This window comes from Anopheles gambiae, chromosome 2 (assembly GCF_943734735.2).
Source record: "Anopheles gambiae chromosome 2, idAnoGambNW_F1_1, whole genome shotgun sequence".
Taxonomy (NCBI): Eukaryota; Metazoa; Arthropoda; class Insecta; order Diptera; family Culicidae; genus Anopheles; species Anopheles gambiae.
In genome coordinates, this window is record NC_064601.1 from 57915047 (window position 1) to 57937258 (window position 22212).

Here is a 22212-nt window from a genome sequence, read left to right on the forward strand (position 1 = left end):
GAGCATTTATAAAAGACGCAATAAGCGACTAGAGATGAAGACGAAATGAAAAAAATCTAATTTTTGTTTGTTTTGCTAGCTCTGAGTCATTCGCGAAATATTTCAACTTATGAAATATTTCGTAATGGCTTCGTTATCTGAACATGATTCCGAATTTTCTTCATCTTGTTTTGTTGTAAAATAGGCGTGGTAAAGTGTGTTACACCTGCGCAGTAGGCGTGGTTCAATGATTCAACGATCTTTACGATTTCGTCGAAATGTTGCAGAATATTGTTTTCATGCTTTGAAATTTGGATTTTGTTTTTCGCATTTATTACTTTCTGGCTGCCTTCGGGACTTAGTTTTATGTACAAATTTAGTTACACATTTGTTGGTTTTTTCTTTGTTTCACTTGTTGTGCTCACGTGATAAATTTTGTGTCAATCACGGGATGGGACATGTATTTGCTGTTACTGTTTGAATTTTGTGTGTACCAGCAATAAGTAAATTACTGGACCTTCTTTGCAAGGTTGCTTTTTCTGCTCTTATGCTAAATGGTTAAATTCTGTGGACATCTAATACATCCAATTTCTTTCGGCCAACTCCTGGTAAACTGTTTCTTCCAAAATCAAGCTAAAATAATGTTGTAGATTTTTTCCCTTTTTATCATCTTGATATTTTTGCAGCAATTACATGAAGGAAAAATTGTTACGGAAACAGTTTTTACATACTTCCACTTTCATATTTCAATCAGAGATGTCACCACAATTTTCATGTCACTTGGGCGCAGCTAGTGCTACTATTTCTAAAAAAAAAAAGAAACAGAACGATGGCAACAAACACTTCCTAGAGTTTGTTCCGATCATCCAAGATACATATTATCATTTCGTTTTGCTTTACAGTTACACAGTCCCTTAAAGGCTAACAGTTTTTATGTTTATTTTTGTGCTTGCTTTATTTGTTTTTGTTGCTTTTTTTCAGAACGGCGATCGCAAATCAAACCACCAAATCTTGTTATATTTATAAATTACTGTTATTTTTCGGTTTGCTTTTCTACTTTCAATGTATCATTGTTTACGTATATTCGTTTTTTGGAAATTAGGCTTCTGAATGCTCCCTTATGTTTTGATTTTGATGAGTTGAACATTGTGCCAACATTAGACAGACAAGTAGAAAAGTTTAAATTCCATAATATCACAACGAAATAAATTTACCTGCAACTTACAGATTCACACATTCATGTGAGATGATAAAAACTCTAACCCATCCAATTATGTTTCCTATTATCCTGAAAACGTAATTTAAAAAAATGTATACAATCAGTGTCAAGTAAATTTTACTATTTAAATAGCACAGTAAATAGCGACTGTAAGATTTTTGTACAAAATCGTATACAACGTTACCGGTTCCTTTTTCATCATTTTGGTCTCAGGCGCATAGCATGAGACGGTAAATTACCAAAATTTATTCAATGGTGCACTTATTTATAATGCACATTCATCTCGAAGGAGAATATTGACCAGATTCCATTTTCCTTAACTATTATTCCACTGGGTGTTTTATTATGTCTTTCTTAAGGAATAATTCGGATTTTTCTTGTTATTTGAGACATTTAAAATTATGTTGTCATTGTGTTTGTGTATTCACTTTAGCTTGTTACCAGTTTGTTCTACTAGTTTGTTTAATGAGCGAGTAACTAAAGCTTGTCATGATAATAAATTACGTTCATATTTCTAGATACGTCGTTCTGGTACAATAACAGTAAAACATTTCATGAAGAAGAAAAAACAAACAAACAATGAATTGCAGGGTATTGCAAATAGCTGAACAGAATACAAAAACTCATGAATTGCTGATGATTACTATGAAAACTATGATGCTGATAAAAGGAGCTTAAAAAACATAATTATTCTATTGACTTTGGTATGAGTTCATTTTGGGGGTTCTTGCTTTGAAATGTTGTTGTTTCTTCGTGGCTTAGAAAAACATGTAGTTCAAGAGAATTAGACAACATATTTCTAATGCTTTATGCTATGTACTATGAGCCATTCTGCTTACAGAAATTCGAATCGTCGCTGTAATAGTGAATTAAAACGATGTTTGCTTTACTCAATGTCACATTTACAATATGATCATATTATTCCAATACACAACAACTGGTTCGAATTTCACATGTTTGATTCATTGTTTTACGTAAGAGCATCACAGCTATTGATTTTTTTTTCTTTTTTACTGTGACAATCAAAGTGAAGTTTTGAATCGAATTCATATAATTGTGATCCATGTTTTTGGTAATGCAAGTTGTTTGTTGATGTTACATAAGGACCAAGCAGACTATTTGTTTTCTCTCTTATATGTTTTCAGTTTTCGAATCAGTTTTCCAACATTATTCAGATGATGATTTTTCTGGATTCAAATTATGCGTATTTCACTTTTTTGTTCACAATAATTATAAGATAATTGTATACATTTGTCTCTTTTTGTTTAATTATAATTAGTCGCACCACAACGTTTGGATGAAAATCCATATTCCTCTAAGAGAAATGGTTGCGGTCACTGACGCAATTTTGTACATTCATATGAGTTAACCCAGTTCTTTCCTTTTTTATACTCTGATTTGACCTTTCTTTATACAATTCCATGATGATTTTTTCTATGACCTCGTTTCGACTACACATCGTCATTGGAACTACTATGTTAGAGTAGTCCATGTTTATTAGAAATCCTTGTACACACAATTTGTTTTCTTTGATAGTGTACAACCTACTAGTAACAGTTTATGTTTAATTTCTATGTAGTAATTTAACGACCTGCTGGCCATTTTGCGTGTTTATGTATGAAAGTCAATTCTTATAATTGTTTAGTTCTGTCTTTAAAATTAAGTTTGAGGTCACATAAGTTGTTTTTATTACATCGCGCATTCCTAATATTTTTCTGCCCAAAATACATTTGATTGATCGCTACATGATCCAATGAATTCATATTTGATGTGTTGCTTACTTTAGCTAGTACAACGAGATTATAAATGTTTGTGATTAATTTCAAATACGAAACCATAACCACCATGTATGTAAATAAAATGATTGTATTGGAGCTCAAATAATTCGATAGGCAAAAGAATAGTAACACACACTTGAAACACACACCGTTTTGTATTCATGTCACTGCGAAGACTCAATTTTTTGATCCTAGATCGTTAATTTAATGATGGAGGAACTCGATTCCGATAATCTGCTAACACGCGGACGGCAGTTACTCCTATTTGTGTTTGGTGCGAGAAGTAATTACTGTTGCTTTGAACGATTCTCGACGGTACCGTGCCGTTTTTATGCTGGAGACTGCGGTGGTGTCATGTCATTCTCATCACCCGAGCCCGGTTCACCTTTGGTTTTGTTTTCTTTTTTCCACTTCATTCGTCGATTCTGGAACCAGATTTTGATTTGGCGTTCAGTCAAGCATAGAGCATGTGCAATTTCAATTCTTCGTCGTCGTGTTAAATAGCGATTGAAGTGAAACTCTTTCTCCAGTTCCAAGGTTTGATAACGGGTGTAAGTTTGCCGCCCACGTTTTCGTTCTAGAAAAAAAAAAATACAAAAAGATAAACAATATTAGTAAAATCTTCTTGTTTAACTATTTTTCTGTAAATCAATTGAATAATGGAAATGAATGAGATGCTTTTAGTATGGCATTATAAGGACAAACAAAGGATGTTGCTCTACTAAATCTTAAAATTAAACGATGTAATAATACAAGTAATAACAATAATAACAATAAATATAACAATAAAAAAAATTATAATAAAAATTATAATATCAATAATGAAAAAATGTAATAATAATAATAAATAAATAAATAATAATAATAATAAAGTTTTTTAGAGCATTAAACTAATTTTTTTTTTCTAACACGTAGAATTTTTACATTTATAAGGTGTTGGGAAAACATTATTTTGGTTGATACTCCAGTCTAAAATTGTACGTCTACAGTTTGTACAGTATGAGCATTATTAAAAGCATCTGAAATATAAGAATAGTTCTTCTGCTTGTTATGTTGCTGATTGCTTCTGATTGATTTACGTTCCGCAATCCCGAGTATGGTTAATGTTTTCAAGCATCGTGCCGCTGTCATATGATTGACTTACATCATATCGTAAAAGTGGCCCGCTGTCTTAGCATTAAATTACACGAACCGAAATTTCGCGTTCGCGAAATCAAAGATGAACTGCATATAAGAATTGTTGCGAAACAGCATCAGGGATTGCGGGCGCGGAAAATTAACAGTTAAAAGACTTACATTGGTTACACACCAATACCAAACCTAAGGATTTCTTCTTCTTTGATGCCACAACCCTTAACGGGTATCCAGCCTCTATCACTAATGGGCATGCTCTCAGAGACTATTGATTACTCATAACAGTATAATTAGTTCAACGTATGGACGACACGGTCAATACAGGGCTTGATACCAGCCGATGACGGTGATGTGAGTTGACGACTGTAACACTGGACCATCCTAGAAGAGAAGGTTTTTAGCCTTAATAATTTAAGCCTTCAAAGTGTAAACAAAACTTATAACATTTGTTGGATTGGTTTCATGTTCCTTCATATAAGCTGATATAAGCTGAAGTTGGTTATTGAAGTACAAATATTGTCAGGAAAGATACAAAACAGTTTTAAACAATGTAATGAAATATAATGTAGGATGCATTACTCATTTTTGATTGAAACATATTTCTACTGAAACAGGTCTGAAGATTTTTAAGTTAATTCATCGAATGGGACTGGCCATTTTAAAATTTATTACACTTCTGTGAAAATGTTATTGACAAATACCGTTTCAATATCTCAATCCACTGCCATAAAAAAATAATTAACCAATGCCAGTTAAGCGACTCATTCAGGGCTTTTCTAAATTATGCTCAATAATGCTACTATTTTTTTTTGTACCCAGGCAAAAAAGCAATCTTGTTTGTTGTGTATTATTATTGATTTTGTAAGTCCAACAATTTCAAGTAATGCACATGAAAATTATTAGTTACACAAAAAAAATCGATTGACAATTCAAGTTCACGCATGTATCACATGCAATTTTGTTTCATTTGCATCAGAAACATGCTTTGTTCTAAACATTTCAGAAATATTTTGACGAATAATTAAAATAGCACATAAATATCTAGAGTATGTAAAATATAAAGATTACAATTGAAATAACTTAATTTTTTTAAGGTAAAACGATGTATACGGTCTATAAAGCTATTAATTTTATTTATGAACAATGACCAATATCTTTCAAACCTTAAGATGCAACATTTGCATATCTAGCGGGCTTAAGAGGAATATCACGATATATTATTTTCAGCGGATAATGTTACTTTTATTTCAAATATGAATGATTTAGGCATGCTATAAACTTATATAAAAATATTGAGTAAAAAATATTGTTCTTTTTTATCCTAAAAATGTTTATCTTACTTTACCGTCAATCTGTGATCCTGCTTTTTTATTGTTTAATTCAAATATCTTCTCTTTTCAATTCTTGGGAATGAGAAGTAGAAGTAGAAGTATTAGAAGAAACTGATGATGCTTGATGTTCCGTTTTTTTTGAGAAAAACAAAATGAAGGGAAATAAGCTCTCATTCTTCACTAAGCAAGGATAGGAGTTTCACTGGTAGCGGATGGAGAAAAGTGAAAACAATCGGTTTTTGGGATATGGTGGTGGTCATGTTTGTACTCCAGTCGGCTGTCAAATATGTTGATATGGGTCTATCATCTAGGCTCTTTGCAAACGTTTCACCGCATCGGATCCGAGCATACACGTCCTTAGAATAACGAAAAACGATAGGGGCCATTGGGATGGGCCAAGTATTGCGCTGTTGACGATGCTTATTATTCATCTCTTGTACGCAGCTTTCTTTTCACAGGATGTGAGTAGAAGAAAAATGCAGGTTTTAAGAAACCTGAGGCATTTTTTTCGATTTCGATTCGTATGCCTTTAAACGCTCGAACCTGTCAAGCTTTGAAAAAGGAAGTGTATTCCTTCGCATTGGGAAAGTATTTTTAGACTGGTCGTGTTTAGTTACCCATCGATACTATATGCAAAATGTTGCTTCTTCAGTCCATAGGCTAAGAGCAAAAAAGTCCAAATAAACCATTGTGCAGCATTCACTACACAAGCGAGCATTGATTAGGCTGAATGTTGTACATATTTAAATAGTACTGAATATTGACCTGTATTTTATATATTTTGTTAACTCTTGCTATGGACAAAATTGAACTTTAGATTTGCTCTGATTTGGTCTCACATACTTTTATTTTATTACATCCATCCATTTTATCATCTTCAAAGTATAAAAAACTAAAAATTATAATTAAATGTACATTTCGTCCATTCGTTGTGTACACAATTTTGAAAACGTCATCATCTACATGTAAAAATAATCAATAATCGTTTGATCCGTATTTTATTAACAATATATACAAAACCAACCAATCCAACAAACCATTCACGAAGAAATTTGGACTAGAAACTTAAACTAAAAGCCTCTAGCAATGGCTAAGAAAATTGCAACACTTTTTTAAGCAGTTAATTATTTTCTGTAAGCTTCAGGAAGTAAAAGATAACTTTAAGTGCTACCATAGAGGAAAGGGATAATAAAGTTCACAGACCCTCAGCACACAACAAGCTCCCAGAAGCAGTCAGTACCCAGCAAGAAATGAATATTTAATAACATGATAATCGAGGACAGCGAAAGGTACCATATTATCTAGTAAGAGCATTAAATGATTAATTTTGCTGCGTTTTGTGCTGTTACCATAAACATCTCATAGGGGTAATTAAAAGGGTATTATACACTCCGTGGATTGACGCATTCACGCATGAGGCTGAGACTGAATTCAAATGCGGAAAACACAATTTTTTGATGGTATGTTTGTTGAGAAAATACGTCATGTGTCTGAGAAAATATTTATTTTATATACACAAACACTAAACGCTATTTAAATCCAGCTTTACAAGCCAGTTTTCATGAGTTTAATAAAGCTTAATCATGGATGAGATTCTTCTTATTTTTTGGCACAATTACCGTTGTTAGTAATTAAAAGAATGCCTGTATCACTAATGGGCTTAGCTATCGATGAGTTATTAATTACACATAGCAGGATATTCAGTCCTACGAATGGGAGGCATGGTCCATATGTGATTTGAACCTTTGATAGGCATGTTATTAAGACGTTTGAGTTGACTACTGTATTACGGGAACGACCCAAATGAATTGACTAGGACAGCGATCGGTTTGCCGATCGGTTTGCCAAGCCACGCTAGCCGCATGCGGCTCTTTGACAGCGAGATGGTGTCTCTAAAAAGTTCATATATTGCATAAAACTTTCACACATGTTTACTCTTGGTTTAACAATTTGGCCTTTCACGTGAAACTTTACGAACATTTTTGAATAATTTGGCTATTTTGGTCGCCAAGTTTGCCGGCAGCTGAACTAGGAGATTCTTCAATGTGGAGATTATTCAACTAGGAGATTCTTCAACGTTTGAATAATTCTAAAGAATAAATTGAATGTGAACCGTGAAGTATTCCACTTATTGTTGTGTCATTAAAGAAATGTTGAATACTTCAGTTGAAAGTTTTCAACAAATTGTACTTTTTTGTTGACGATCATGTTGATGTATTAAAAAATGCATCCCTTTATTTATATTGATAGTTGATAAATCGTTTTCGGTTATAGTTTTATGTATTGCGTTAGTTCGTAAAACTCTCGTTTTACGTTTTAAGTTTTAAGTTTTTGTCGACCCCCTAAAATTTCAATTGCTTATTTTCTGCAACAATAGTTCTCTATTCCAACACTAATCAGGAAAAAAGGGTGATCGCTACTTCCCACGCTTATATTACCGTCAAAACCATACCAACAGCAAAATTTATAGAGCAATCAAGTATTTATTGCATCACGAACAATACAAATTAGCTGTATCTGACGCTAATATAAACGGCACCTTCTAAATAATATAAACTAATAATTTAGAGGCTAATATTAACACCACCATTTGCTACACCGTAAAATGGTCAAATATATGTCTAGTTTTACTTATTTTGCACAATACTACCGTTGGATATAAATCAAATTTCACTAACAAGCACAAAAAGTTCTCTAAACAGCATTTACCTAAATTTTTGGAGTTTAAAAACTAAATGATCCCAAACTGAAAACAAAAACATTAAAAACACAATTTACAAAAGATTGTCTGAAAATGATCCATCACACTGAGCAACTGAAAGAATCGATTCAAACTACACAAAACGTTAATATGAAACAAATGTTTCATTTTTTTATTCCTGAGGATAAATCATTCAGCATGACGTTATCATTACAATTTGCTGTGAATAATCACAACGTCTCGATTACGTGTAGCCGTTACGCAAATAAAATAATACATTTTAAACATAAGTTTTAATAAATTTGAGTTAAATTGCAGTTTTGATATTGCTGTCTATGCGATTGTGTAAACTTTTGATTTTACATGATACAAATGAAAAAGAGACGTAATTTAATGTCAAAAGAGTATGCTCCATTATATTATATTATGTTATAATATATTGGAATGGTTATATGATAGTTATATGATATTATAGACTCTTGGATGCAAAGCAATGATGAGGTAAGAAGAATCTTACCTTGTACATAGGCTTGAAAATGGAACACTTTGGCATGGAATGCCAAAAGGAAGACTTTCACAGTTTATTTTTTATTTTTTATTTTTCTTTTTACTTTCAAGGATCAAAATCGTTTTGATATATGATATTTAGTTTTTATCTTCTTTTCCGATACCTATTCTGCAGTACTCAATGTATACAGTTTGTGTCAGTGGAAAATATTAAAAAATGTATAAGCCTTGTTGTACAAGGCTTGTTGGATGAACAATATAATATAAACTATAACGTAAGTTAAAGGAAAGATTGGACACACTCTTTCTACCGTTTTTTTTTGAATGCCCGTTTTTCCGACGCATGAACGCAAACGGAAGTGATGCTTCACACACTTCAACGCATACATGTTCGTTTTCTTCGTCCATAAACGACGCCGGTGGTAGCATTTATCAACATCGGAAACACAATCAAAAGAGATTTTTCATCAAATTTCCTCCTACACATAGGAAAGAATCGGTGTCATGTGCGGATTGGGTTTGCTTATCTTTGTTGAATACTACACGCTGATGAACTAAGAAAATTCAAGACATGATTCCTAACGTCCAAATAAATTATTTGTACTTGCAAGAAAAAGGATGGTAAGCAGAATGTAGATCACATTGCAAAAGAAAATGAATTATTTTAAGGGTTCACTTTGCGGGGTTTCAGATTGTATGTGCAAGACTACAATTTCACAAGGTGCAAAAGGTTCTGGGTAATCATGATGTGCACGGATAGGAACCATCATCAGGAGTGCATCGAGTGTTACCCACCAGCTTGATTGCTTCGGTATCACCTGATGGCGTTTTAAGACTCTCGGTTTAAGATACCCTTTTTGCTTCCACAACGCATGTAGGAGTCCAACTCATTTTGAAAATGAGGATAAGTTACATTAAAATGACGTATGAAGGTGTACAAAGGTAATCTTACAATGTATGGTCAGGATTATGTCATAGTAGTCTTCGCAAAGATGACCCAAGAGGCCACTTTTCTCAAACTCATGAATTGTTGTTATCATATTATATCAATAAATAAAACAGCATCGAATATTATAGCAAATTACCATACCGTCTTTGAAACTAGAGCCTATGGTTAATTTTACGTGTGGCTAATATCTGTTATTTTCTTTCAGCTTTACTTCTGCAATGTGTGTATTATACCTGATTGAATGCAACAGTGTTTTATACGTGTAAATAGCAAGTAATTTGCGATAGCCAACTTGAAAGGCTGTAAATTACGCCATAAATTGTATTGAAAATGAGCATACAAAATTGAATGTATTCCGCATTTGAGAGCAATACCCTTGTCAACTTTGTTGGCAAGAACCAACTGAACCAAAGAAGAACCAAAATGGAACAAACAGAAACAAAAAGGGAATTATAGAAAGTCAAACTGGTACTACGCATTTTCTTCAAGCTTAAAATGCAAAACTGGGTGAAAAATTTGCATTGATCCGGTAAAAGTAGAGCACGCATCGCATTGTCAGTCAGACGTAGGATATCGCAGCATGCAAAAAAGGTCGATGGGACATCCCACCGAGCTGGCAGTCGTAACTTCAAATAACATAACCTAAGATCGTACATACTAGAATGACCGAACATTGTTTCAAGAAACAATTGCTCAATCATATCCTGCTGGTTTGTTGGAAAGGATTTTCCTTTACATATTAAAAGAAAGTAACGGATCGAACATGCCACTGGTAAGCTACAATGTCGAACATGCAACAAAAAGTTTAAAATCTCCGAAGTTATACAGCAAAACATTTGAATAATGTCTTTGTAATCTTGAATTATGCTTATTGTAATTTAGCTTGACAAAATTATTACACAGTGAAATCTCTCTATGGTGAATTTTTAAAGAACAGTCAGCTTAGAGAGATATTCATTGAAGAAAACTATAAAGTATCGAAGAAACCGTGGGAAAAACCTGACTTCCTTTGATCAATATTTTTGTGAACTGTCATGCAAAAAATCACCTTGCCAAATCGCATATGCAACTAAAATCATCTTGAATAGAATTAAAATGTATGGAATATGACGGGACCTTCAATGTTTAACTTCAATAATTCATCTTGAAGAGACTCCATCTTAGAAGGATTTCACTATATATGTTTTTGCTGTATTTTAGACTAACACTTCATGCACTGGAACTAAAGAAAGTTATACATGTTCTTATTTGTTTTATTGAAAATGGCGTAATTTCGATTTCGAAAGTATTTTAGCAATTGACAATGATTGCTATCATTAAAAAAATGTTTTACGTGTTGTATTGTGGTTTCTAATGACCAAAAAATCAAGACATTGTTTTAAACATTTGGGTTTAACAAAATGGCAGTCCAAAGTCTTTAGAATCCTTTGCATAGTTTTTCACACATTCGAATCAACTAAGTATCTTGCTTGATGATTGATGTTGAAATTATTTGTTTCATTTCAGGTGAAACGCTCCTCCTAGTGAATGCCTTGCGCCCAATAACGACTCTAGGAACGAGAATTATCATTAATGTATTTGGAGTATACCGGTGCAATGAAATTAAAACCTGTCAATCAAAAACCATCAGTGCCTTCACAACAAAATACATAATAACTACTTGGTACGCAGTCACTCTACACAAGCTGCCTAATGATCATGTACATTCTTGGTAGTGGGGCAAATCGAGGCTGAAGAAGATGGACGATTGTGAAGCATAAAATTAAAAAATCATTAGGAGGCCATTTTGACACAATACATTTGACGCATACACGACATTACGTACTGGTTTAATGATTGAGCTGAAAATTGACTTCAGCTAGATAGCTCAAAATGGCTCAACCCTTGTGGTAGGATTGTAATCGAAAAATAATTCGACTGATCATGTGTTGGCGTTTACTTGTTTCCCAAAAGAATCCCCTATCTTCCAATTATGCATTTTGACGTCAGGGAAACACATACATTTCATAATAGTAAGTTTCCCTGACTAGTATTATAAAAAATCTAAAAAAATATAAACAGACGAGAAATTTATCGTACATATCGTACTTCAAACATTTCATAATCGTACTTCAAACATTTAAGTATAAGAAAAGAGGGTTTACTGTGAAAAAAATCAGATATTTCTATTACAGCCACAGATTTTCTTTTTGTTGACATAACGACCTACGCAGTCATGCCAGCCGATATCGGTTTTCGAGATTTATTTAGGTCAAACAGCCGGATATGAGACTTGAACCCACGACGTGTATGTTGAAAATTCGTTCGAGTTGATGTACCATGGGACTGCTCCAAGAAATAGATCATGCAAACCTTTTCCCTAAAGCAAAACGATTGTGGGCAAAACGGAACTGAACCGTCTCCTTGATATTAAAATGAATAAAATTATTGTTTCATTGCTTAGCTCAATCGTTGTGGGAGCTATTTATGAGCCTTACGAGATATGCAATGTCCAGCATCAAATCGCAGAAGTACGATTCTGATTCCATATAAAAATACAGCAAATGTAGATATACATCATAATTACAGACAATGAAAAAAAAAATACAAAAACTATAGTACTTACATTAAAACTTTAAAAAATATCACCCATTTTGTTAGCTTACCGAACTGGCTCCTCATCCAAGGATATAAAGGCGACTGAAGACCAGAGCTAGCATTTTGGCTATTTGGCGGAGCTTGTTGTCCTTGATGGAGTGGAGGAGGTTGCTGATGCATCATATTTGGCTGCTGCTGTGTTACACCCGGTGGACCTCCGCCCGCGTTCGTATACATTGCCATGTGTTGTGGGGTTTGATGTACTTGTTCAGGATAGCATTCCTGGGAAACCAAACAACAATCATATGAAAAGTTATGCAGCAAACATAACAACAGCTCTATACAAACAATTTGCTTACTTGATCGTACTATGTCATTAACACATATTACATTTATAAGTGTAAACGCTTATTAAAAAATATTTGGAAGTTAAACAGTTATAAATTTCTATGGTATGTAAAATATGGATGAATGGCAGATTTTGTGTTAAGTCCAGAGAGCAAAACTTCAGTAATTCGAAAAATATCGAAATCAATGCTATCAAAAACATTAGTTTGGTTTTCCGGTTTATTTAGTTGTTTTATTACTTTTGATTCTAAACTAGTATTTGATATACAAATTAGTATTGGAGTACCAGCTATTACTCAATTATTAGTTTAGGAAGATAGTACTTGATACACTGCTTTCCGTATTAGTTCCCAGTGAGAAACAGCATTATTCAACAATCGCGGGATGTTTTTTAACACTCCGAATGTCGCAAATAATGACAGCTGGGCAAAAACATCTTGAAAGTGTTTAATAATGTTATTGCTATCGATAACATATTCGGAAAACGGTCTAAGAAGAGTGGTAGGACGAGAATAATTAGACACGATATGGCGTAAAAAATAACTAGCAAAGATGTTTCGTTAATAAATGAAAACATAACATCTTAAACAAACAAACAAGGCATTTGCAATAACAACCTGGATTACTTTTCAAAATACCGATTCATTCAATTGCCTGTTCAATTTACCTGTCCTTGCGAGTGACCCATATGGTGCTGAGGTATTGTCATTTGTGCTGTGCCCATATGATGCCCCATCTGATCCAGCGGAGGAGACCCATTCTCGGTCCCATACGTACCAAGCCCATTTGGACCGTTGCCAACGGCAGCCTGTAATTTACAGCTCGCATAAACGATAGGTTGCTGTTGCTGGGGTTGTACTTGCGTCTGCTGTAACGGATTGCCGTTGGATTGAGGAGGTATCACGCCACCCACCTGACTTGACGGACTGTCTGCCCTCGCGTATCCCGCTGGATCCATCGTTTGTTGATAGTAGCCCATTCGATCGTAGGGAGGAAACCTCGGATATGGTGGCATGTTTGCCTGGTTCGCGTGGGCTTGGTTATGATGACTGTACATCTGTTGACTCGTGTCCAGGCCGTCCACCCCCGTCCCCGGGTAGTGGCCGTGCATATCTGAGTTCATATAGGAATTTGTGAAGTATGATGTCATACTTTCACAGTTATTTGTACTCATAGTCATGGTGAATGTTTAGCTTTTGTCTTTGGATTGATCTGACTGATTGAGAAATTTGCAAGTGAATATGACAGTAACGATTATTTGACCAGACAACTTAGCTCCGTTAGCTACACCAATGTGTGTGTCGCATTGGGCAAATGAGTATCATAAATCCATGAATTTATGTGGAATTTGATGTTTAATTTCTTGCTCACAATTGGTAGCATAAAATACAAAAAGATATCACATGAAAATGCGTAGCTATACAGTCGTCGCTTTGGTTTTGGGGCCACCGAATCCTATCGAACAACACTGATGCCTTCGTGAATGTTCCAAGAGAGAACTGGCTACTAATGGATTGTGTTTTCGATCACCAACTATGTCATTGAATGGTGTTTGCGATGTTCCAATCATATGATTCAAGAATCGACGCGATATCGCCAAGAGCACTTATAGATGATTTTGTATCGCTGTAGCGAAATATATCGTAACGTAAATGTATCGTAACACGTTCAAAAGGTGAGGACTTTTTCAGCTATCTTTAGCTAAACGCATATACAATGGTAATCAAAAGCAACCTGAACCTTTTGTAGCTGTACCAAAATTAATTCGTGGATACGCAAATATTAGAGTGATTATCAGAGCATAACTGGTTGTTCGTTTCGCAATTTTATGTTGTTGTAATTCGTTCGATCAGATGGATAAAGTTGTAGTCATGTTTTATTGTTGATCTGCTATGTGCTTGCCAAATGACGATGCTCTTTGGCTTTGGAGCTATGGATAGAAGGCGAGCAGCAAACAAAAATACAATCGACGAAACTTAAATTCAAGCTTCAAAGCACTAATTTAAGTCAGGTCATCAAAACACATTTATACATAGCATACTACTATGTATAAGCTGTAGTGTGGATTATTGAGTTCTGAAAAGAAATATAAACGGGAAAAATTAATACAAAATATAATACATATTTTAAAATATAAAATATTTCTTAAATAATTTGCTTATAATACCAGACATCAGCTTGGATTAGCCTTTGTTAAAACTCTTGTTTTCTTTGTAGTACATTGGAAAATACGCCCGAACGTTTAATTCCGATGTGACACTCTTAATTGTTTTAGATCTACTTATTATTTAAGCAAAAGTCCAACGTATTAATTAGTATAATTAAGTATTTCCCTCCACGCATTGAAGGCTCTTGAACAAGGATAGTAAAATGATGTAATGTAGAGATGACTGAACAAAGCAAAGAACATGGTTCTTCAAATAACGACTGTAATAGAGAAAAACGATTGGATGTATGAATTATTGCTCTATACAAGATATATTTAATATTTTTTATTTATTCCTACTAGTTTTATATTTAATCAGAATATTCAAAGCTACATTGAACTCAACTAGGCCAACAATCCAGGGCAACTGACTGGCGGAATGTTTTGTTTTACTAAAGAGGGTATGTGGCATTTACAGCTGACTACCGTGTTTTCTGCGAAAGGAAACAGTCGAATAAGTACATATACTACGCTCATCTATTACAAAAGGTTTGTTTGATTTCTTCTCAAGTGTTACGCATGCTAAAAAACGTGACTTTGGCCAACGTAATGATTAAGAGACATGTCTACTTTAGCCCATTAACCGTGCAGTGAGCTTCTCCCTGTACTGCTAGCTCCGACCTCTACTTAAATGTACTTAAACCGTCTTGCCGATGGTTATAGTCTTAGTCATGTATGCAAGACGACTCAACGAAGTAGTTCGAGCTTCGTCGTGTGAAATTGTCTACTTTTTTCATGAATTGAAAAATGTATAAAAAAAATAAATTCCGTAAAACAAAATCATACAGGGTAATTTGCAATTTGTGGCCCTCGCCCTATTATTGCATACTGCGTATACATTGTTGTTTATCCAAATAACAATAAAACATTAATGAAAACCAGCATTTTTCGTGAAAATTTAGCATTTGTGTCTACTTTTTTTTATTATAGAGTCCTTAAGTATTAAGTCATTTTTAGAAGTTTTTAAAATATGAAAATATGAAAATATTTCGACTCATTTCTTTCACAATGAATGGATTTGTACATTAAGAATCGTTTAATTTGGTTGAAATAGAACAAATATAGTTAATTCTCACGATTAGGTAGCAAAAATTTTGATTTTTTGTAAAAAAAAAAAACACTTATGCTTGCTTCGATCCTATTTATTGCTCAGCCCAAAGTCTTCTGTGCCATCATACATGTTTTGCGGAATTCTGGCTTAATACAAAGACAAACGTGTAATGTAACAGCGTTTTGTAATGTGCTAAACACTATTCGATAAGGTACGCTCAGACACGGCATATCTTTCTTCGTGAATCTTTCCCCTTCCACCAGAAACAAGTGTCAAAAAAAGATTCGCCAATATTTATGCGTTCACATGCCACGAATCTTAGCAGGATACAATTTTCGTAATTTAACAAAATAATTCCTATAACACCGGTTCTTGTAGTAAGAAATGCACAATATAAAACCGTTAGAACGTTTAAGACCAGGAAACAATCAAAAACTACTGTTTAAAGATGAAAAAACACGATGTTTCTCTCGGCCCGTCAAAAGATTGCAAGCAAATATGTTTTTAATCCATCTAGCGATGGATAGCTTGAATGGCTTGAAAAAGATTTACCACAGTCAGCTTGACTCATTTGCCCCTAGCTCAGTGAAAAAGTGTGTTTGACAGATATTTTCTAGCAGAATATGCCGTGTTTGAACGCGACTATAGAAAAATATAAACTTTAGGAATCTTTTTAGTATATTTCAATGTATTGGAAAGTGTACGATATCTGACTATACAGTGTGTAATAAAATAATTGTGAATTTTTGCTAAGAGTGCAACTATTGGATTTTAGAATACATTTAAACTTTGTTTTGTTTTGCTTTGTTTTGACGGAAGGATTGCTGCTTGAAAACTCGTGTCAAAATTGCAGTTTTCCATAGTAACGTAAAATTCGAGCAGAGTTTGGCGAATCATTTTCATGAAATCCTGCTGTAGGCTGGATGGCACGAATCTTTGTTTGTTATTTTTTGATTGGTGCAAAGAAAACTGTGCATTTTGATATTTAAACTTAGTTTTGGCATTCCTGTGCATTCATTTAAAGATTTCTAGTGATTTGCATACGGTAATAATGAGTGTTAATGTGTATACGTTCACAAAATCATCATTTTCGAATCCATATAAGAATCGTGCCATGGAAACGCGAAACGGATTTCGAAAAATTCGCCATCGAACAATCGTTTCGTGCAATGTTACCTATTTACCTACTATGATATCTACTTTCTCCGATCTGAAGATTCTTGCAGTAGTCTATTACATTTAACATATTCTTACATCATACATCACATCAAACGAGATTGCATATTTCTGCTCCTTTACAAGAATATAAAATAACCTTTTAAAATAAAACATCCGACATCTAAGACAAAGCACACCCGCATTTCAGAATGTATGACACACGTCATGCAGTATATCTTTACACACGTCGTTCTTGTTTTTACCTTTAAATTAAAATCTTATGGGTACGATACCAGAGCAATAATGTTCCTTGTCACATGTAATTGAATTTAATTAAATTTAAAGTAAGTGTAACTATGCTGGCCCTTGTGGGTTGTAAGCATAAGTCCAATATAAGCCAAATTTCTTATTCCAATATAAGCCAAATGAAGGTAGTTTATTAACTTGTTGTGAAGCTTCATCAAGTATAATTTTAGCTTTTTATGTTACAGTTTTCGAATTCACATTTGGACCAACTGAATATTGCCACTGAAATTATAAACTGTCTATATAAATACCATGTTAAAAAAAATCGCCTAATAAAATGATAAAAAATCATACTATAAATGAATACTATCAACTACATGGAACAGTCGTCAACTCGTGTGTTCAGTCCTAGAAGAGACCGTCCCCCGGTAGCAAGGACTGTCTATTCGGCGGCGTAAATGATGTACAGGTCAGCATGTCCGCGTAGGATGTTATGCCAAATAGAAGAAGAAGAAGATATATGAAGCCCTTCAGTACAACATATCTTACAAATGAAATGCATTTTTGTTGTGACATTTTTAGAGAAATCCAAAATTTTCCTATCTTACCGTTAATATACAAATGCTTCACAATTATTAACTAATACAACACCCTTTTACCCCATGATTTGCGTAACTAACTATGTAGATAGCGCTATTGTTAAGTGTGCAGTAGTTGCTTTATCGCCTTAAGATGGCGCTGCTGTCGTATTGTGGCTTAATTAAGGTGTAAATCAAATTGCCTATATTTTGGCGCATTGCAATCCTAAACACCGACTGTGCAGTAATGTCGCCGACATTCAAGCGATAGTACCTGCTGCAAACTCAAAGTGAATATGTAAATATATGGAGAACAAAATATGTGTAGGAACGTGGTCCCGTCAAGTAGAACGATTTTACGAGATGCAAAAAGATCGTTACAGGCAGTTTGACATTTTTCGATTCAAATTTTGAATGTTGTTATCAAAGTGGGTATAGGGACTTGGTTGACTTATAACTTTGGCGGTAACGCCTTATTGAATATGCGTATGACACGAGTGTATTCGCTTGTGATACGATTTAACACACGCTACGACACTCAAACCGCACCGCCGTTGGAATTTACATGCATACTTCAACAAATAGTTGAATCCAAGGACTGTGTAGTAACGAGGTCAAATATTACCCAAAATTAGTTTGGCCATTTTGGCTGTTATTTGATAGCAGAGAGTCATAGAAAATTCATCATACCCTCAAACATTTACTATTACTAGAGGCATACATACTCTTCCTGTAAAATTTATGAAAGAATTAACAATTTTCTTGCAATTACCAGCCCGTGTCACTATTAAAACTAAAATTTAAAATTTGAATCGAAAAGGGCCAAAGGGATACCCCTCCTTCTGTTTGATTTCAACCTTCCCTTATCCTCTTTCCGATCCCGCCTCAGAATCCCGAGCTGCCTTAATTTTTGTTAGGTTAGGAACAAATGTAAAAAATATTATTTATCACGTGAACGTTCATTCGCAATACAGTCAGAATTCAATAGTTGAACGGTTTTTAGTCGGTATGCTTTTTAGTTGAACGCTCAATAGTTGGCTGACAGTTAAATTAAAATAGATGCGTTTGTATTAAAAAACCGGTTTTGGAAAAAAAATCACAAAAATATCATGACTTGTCGCGAAATTTTCAGATTTTTTTGTATTATAATGTGCACTGATTTTACAACAATCAACTGACTGAAGGCAGAAGACCGATGTCTGTAGAACTGAAGGCGGAAGAACTGAAGACGCAAGAACTGAAGGTTGAACACTAAAGGTGAAACTAAAGATGTTGCCTAAGCAACTATCCAAAGCAGAATGGTTCTTTATTGTGACACTTCATAAGATTGTACAGTTGTCATTATTATGGTCGTAATCCGTTCATAATAATGTGATACTATGGTCATGTCAGTCACTATGGTCGGGTCAGGAATGTGTCAACTAAAAAGCACATTTTCAATAGTTGGCAGTGAATTGAATTTTATCTTGTAGAGTCTGTGAATCGTTACACAATTCTAAAATCAGTAAAACTAAAGATCGGTTGGCCTGGTTTCCTGAAAAGTAAGCATTGCGCAGATTAAAATCCAATTTTCTTGGTTTTGCACAAACAGGTATTCCTTGAAATACGCCATTCTCGACAGAAGCGATTTCGTTTTACGCGATATTCTAAATTTGGCTGTTCTTTGAGCAAATTGAACTGATTTGACACATCATTTATCAACTACAATTAAATTCCTTTTTATTTAGATTTTTAAAACTATTTCAAAAGGTGCAACATTTTCATCTTCATTTGACATCAGATCAAATAATTAATTTAATGACTAAAACCTGCTATTTCCAGCAAAATTATATAAAATTATCTAAAATTTGACCGAGAACCTCGAAATTTGACATACGCTAATATTCGAAATACTCCGGTCCGTATTGTCCGGTATTGTCTCCGATCCGCATCAATACCGTAAATCAAAAAATACTTGTACTACTTGTTTTTTCTTTTTAAAAATATTGTGAAAAAAATAAACTCTTATTATATTGTGATATTTCAAATGAACCATACCATTCTGTTTATGTGAACTGGTTCTTTCATTTTTTAGCGGGAACTGAATGAACCGCACGGTTCTATTTCATTTGACATACCTCTACTCGATATGTCTGGTTGTACGATTTGAAATAAATAGAAAAACTATTTTTTACATTCTAGAATCATGTAATTAGTTGACAAACAAGATGACTAACGTCTGATAAAAAATTCATGCAAATACGACAAGCAGATAAAAAACACTCTTTTGAATCCGCATAATTGCAATCTCCCATACAAAATATATGGTCCTAGCCGAATAAACGGTCATAGAACAACGTGTATTTTTTGGTCGTAGACACTACAGTTAATGAACCATGCACGGGCCTTAGGCAAACGCGATAAGACTCCACCTAATACGTTTTGATTGTCATACAGTCAAATATTTATGCTGGTATTACTTCGAGCAACAGGTGATTTGATCTTAATTCGAAATGATAAGACTTTAGCTATCTTTTTTAAACACTTTATTCGATTGGTAAACAATATTTTCTTGTGTTTAAAAAATCGCTAGCTTTAGCCGGGTGTTTCAATGGAATGCCGGGTCAAATGCTTAACCAGCGATCAGAGAAGTGCGACTCTCGAGCCGCATGAGGCTCTTTGATTTCGAAATGATCGTTTAAATATTTCATTTACATTGCATGCAATTTTTGGTTTGGCTTATTTATTTGGCTCTTCGCATGGAACTCTACGAACATTTTGTGTAGAATTTGGCTTATTCGGCCGTCCCCTGACTTAGACGATACTGCTAAACCACTTGGGCCGGATAAGCGAGACAAGTGCGAGTGTAGACATTCGTCTTCCTCCAAGTAAATGAAGTATGTAAATAGAAATATCCAGAAATGTTGCCATAGAACAAATATTTCCGAAATATGTTCATAGACCCGGGCCTAACGTGGATTGCAACGGATCAGTTGTGAAATATTATAAAAATATTTCAAATTTCCAGCAATTTTCAATTTTATAGTTAATGGTTGAAAACGACCGTTACTATGGAAATATTTCAACACTTTGCTATAAAAAACTTGCCGACGTGAAATTGTGTTGTATATTATAGCAAACATACATAAATATCAAACGGGCGGTCCCATGATACAGTCTTCAATTCGATTGACTCAATTACATGCCCCGTAGAAAGGATTGAATATCTGGCTGCAGTAGTAATGAATTAAGTTTCGAAAGCTTGTATAGGTTGCCATGTTCGCGTAAGACGTTACGTCAAATAAAAGAATTATAGCAAACTACATCCAGGATGAAGCGTTTTTTTTAGTATGCGCAAGCGGTATAATTTGTGGAAAGTGTGGATTTATAGTAAATGTAATATGGGCCTGATCGGGAACGAAAATCGATAATGGAGTGGATAATTTAGTCGATCGGTTAGCAAATTTCCAATGTTATCCAATTGCGTTTTCTCAATCATAATCTTCGCTAACCGATCGATTTGGCAGTGGAGTGGAATGGTGTTTGCCACCATAGTAACGTGGTTAAAATGTCGAGCAGTTGAAAACTTCATATAAAAACATCATTTCAGTCGGATAGCCACATCTACTTCTCCACCCCAGTTGATATATCAATATACCAGTGGAAAACTAAATTATATCAAAAACAATGTTTATCAGCTCGCAAAAAGGATGTTTTATCGCTGTTTGAGTTATTTGAGATGTTTTTTCACACTATTTAGCTTATATATTATTTTTAGAGAATATAAATTAACCTTTTTTAATATACAATCAAAATACATAAATCAAGCTAAGAAATAAGAAATCAACAAAAGAAATCCTTTTCTGCTAATCCTTCTCTGTTGCCCTGGAATGTTTGAATGGGATTATAAAATATATGTATATATATATATATATATATATATATATATATATATATATATATTAAATATATATATATAATTAAATCAGATTATACAAGAGATTTTGACTACTCCGTACCTCGACAAAGAGCGTATGCGATACCAATTGTCGACAAAATTGTCGACAGCTCGATGTTTTACATAGGATAGGAGCTTCGTTTCAGTCATGAGTGTTGATGATTGAAACAGTGGCAGTTGGCAGCACTATTCACAGCCAGGGAAAAATCATGATTATGCTTGCCCCGGCATTAAGCTAAGCTTGTTAGTCAGAGTATCGCGTTGGACTCAATTATTCGCATGTCGTGTTCAGCATGTCACGACGCACTTTAATTGACAATCAGCAATGAGCATCAAGCTACAACGGATATGTTCATTCTTTTCGTAGGAGAAAATCTCGTGATTCTCATGACATTTAACAGCACTGGGAAGGTGTTTTCATTTATTCGTGTGACCTCAACGATTCGGGAGAAGCTGGTTAATTTTGGGATTGAAAGTATTATCGGCATAACGCCCTACGCGAGCATGCACAAA

General features: G+C 34.2%; 1 protein-coding gene across 14 annotated transcripts in view; it reads right to left on the reverse strand.

The window, feature by feature from the left end:
* Positions 1-289: 289 nt before the first annotated feature.
* Positions 290-22212, reverse strand: part of LOC1272720 (homeotic protein antennapedia) — a 91512-nt gene continuing 69589 nt past the window's right edge. For 12 of the 14 annotated variants that reach the window (XM_061650864.1, XM_061650859.1, XM_061650860.1 and 9 more), the window contains 3 exons: positions 13191-14599; positions 12244-12457; positions 290-3553 (listed from right to left, as the gene is read on the reverse strand). In XM_061650864.1, the coding sequence (XP_061506848.1) occupies positions 3306-3553; positions 12244-12457; positions 13191-13703 (975 nt within the window). In that variant the 5' untranslated portion in view covers positions 13704-14599 and the 3' untranslated portion in view covers positions 290-3305. Of the gene's footprint in view, positions 3554-12203; positions 12458-13190; positions 14600-22212 lie in introns of all 14 variants that reach the window. The other 2 variants (XM_061650867.1, XM_061650868.1) reach the window with 2 other exon arrangements.